The following is a 1358-nucleotide window of genomic DNA, read 5'->3' as shown; positions in this document are numbered from 1 at the left end:
AACACTAGCTAACTGCTAAAGTCTGATAAGGTTGTCTGACGGTATTAGTTTGATTAATGCTTCAATAATGGGAGTATTGATTACTGACGCTGATCAGTTTCTAACGGCAGTGAGCTGTAAACGGTTGCCCTTTGTGTTTTTAAACTACTTTACTAATTAAACATGATTTTCTTGTTATTAATGACTCCTGATGGAAAAACTACTTTTTCCTGTTTTATATAAACTGAACAGCAGAGATCTTTGATATAACTTGAGCTGAAGCTTTAACACTTCTGAAACTCTTCTGTTTCTTTCTCTCTGTGCATTCATGTTTTCTCATTATGTCTTCTGTCGTTAGTCTGTCACTAAATGTTAAATTACTGCACGAATAACTCCATAAACCTCGACTTTACTGACACAGAAACAGAAGAAACCACAACAGAAACTACAGATCTTAAGAATAAAAGATATTAAGAAAAGGTGAGTATTGAATTTGAAGATTTCTGAAAACAAACTTCCGTCAGTCAAATGTTTTGTGGCTGAGGAAGTTAGAAAGGAATCAGAATGAATGGATGCAAAATAAAACCTCGACCTAAAGTTCTTTATCTTAATTAAAATGCTAAAAATCAATCACACATTAGGAACTGTTGTTCTGTTGGTTCTTGTGTTAAAAACTTTCTCTCAGTACCAGTTTCTGTGACTCTCCCGTTGTTGAATCTGAGTTGATAGAAACAGAGTAAGATGAATTTGAAAGGTGTGTGAACTTTACCTCGGGGCTCTTGCGGTTCTGCAGGATCTGTTTGTCTGTATCTTTGGAAGCGAAGAAGCGAGTGCATCCTCTGTTCAGGTACTGAAACACACAGAGAACAAGCAACAGCAGTCAGATTTAGCATGGTGAACGTAGCATTAGCTCAAAGACTGGATTCTAGCAGTTTCCCCATGCTGTCTGTCTCTTTGGGCTTGGAGTGCCACAGGGATCCGTTCTGGGTCCCAGTTTATTTTCCCTCTATATGATCCACTTTAATGAGGTCTCCTATCTTTGCTGCGTGTAAGACTACGATAATGTCTAATGAGTTATTGAGAAATGGATGAACTCTGAACCACGTCAACAATCTCATTAAATCCACCTCAGAAACTTTACGACAGTCAAATCATCTTTTCTGAAACATAAATGAGCCAGTTTCAGTTTATTCTCTTTACTGTCTGTTACGTTTTACAGTGTTTGAAATGTTGTGGCCTCGGCCACTGATTCGCTCTTTTGGTTTTAATGGTTTTAAATGTTTTCCACCAGCTGGCCTCCCCTGCAGAGAACGAAGGTAACGACTCTAACAACACCTCCTCAGGTGTGTGTGGATGTGAGGAAGAGGAGGGAGGAGGAG

At 38.7% G+C, this 1358-nt stretch overlaps 1 protein-coding gene across 2 annotated transcripts in view; it reads right to left on the bottom strand.

Annotated features, from left to right (window-relative positions):
* myo6a (myosin VIa) overlaps positions 1–1358 on the bottom strand; it is a 93931-nt gene that overhangs the window by 77851 nt on the left and 14722 nt on the right. For both annotated transcript variants that reach the window (XM_035678594.1, XM_035678595.1), the window contains exon 9: positions 749–829. In XM_035678594.1, the coding sequence (XP_035534487.1) occupies positions 749–829 (81 nt within the window). The remainder of the gene's footprint in view (positions 1–748; positions 830–1358) is intronic.

Source organism: Morone saxatilis, unplaced genomic scaffold (assembly GCF_004916995.1).
Source record: "Morone saxatilis isolate NCDOM2014 unplaced genomic scaffold, NCSU_SB_2.0 Contig7, whole genome shotgun sequence".
In the NCBI taxonomy this organism is placed as follows: Eukaryota; Metazoa; Chordata; class Actinopteri; family Moronidae; genus Morone; species Morone saxatilis.
This window is presented reverse-complemented; position numbering and strand designations above follow the sequence as displayed.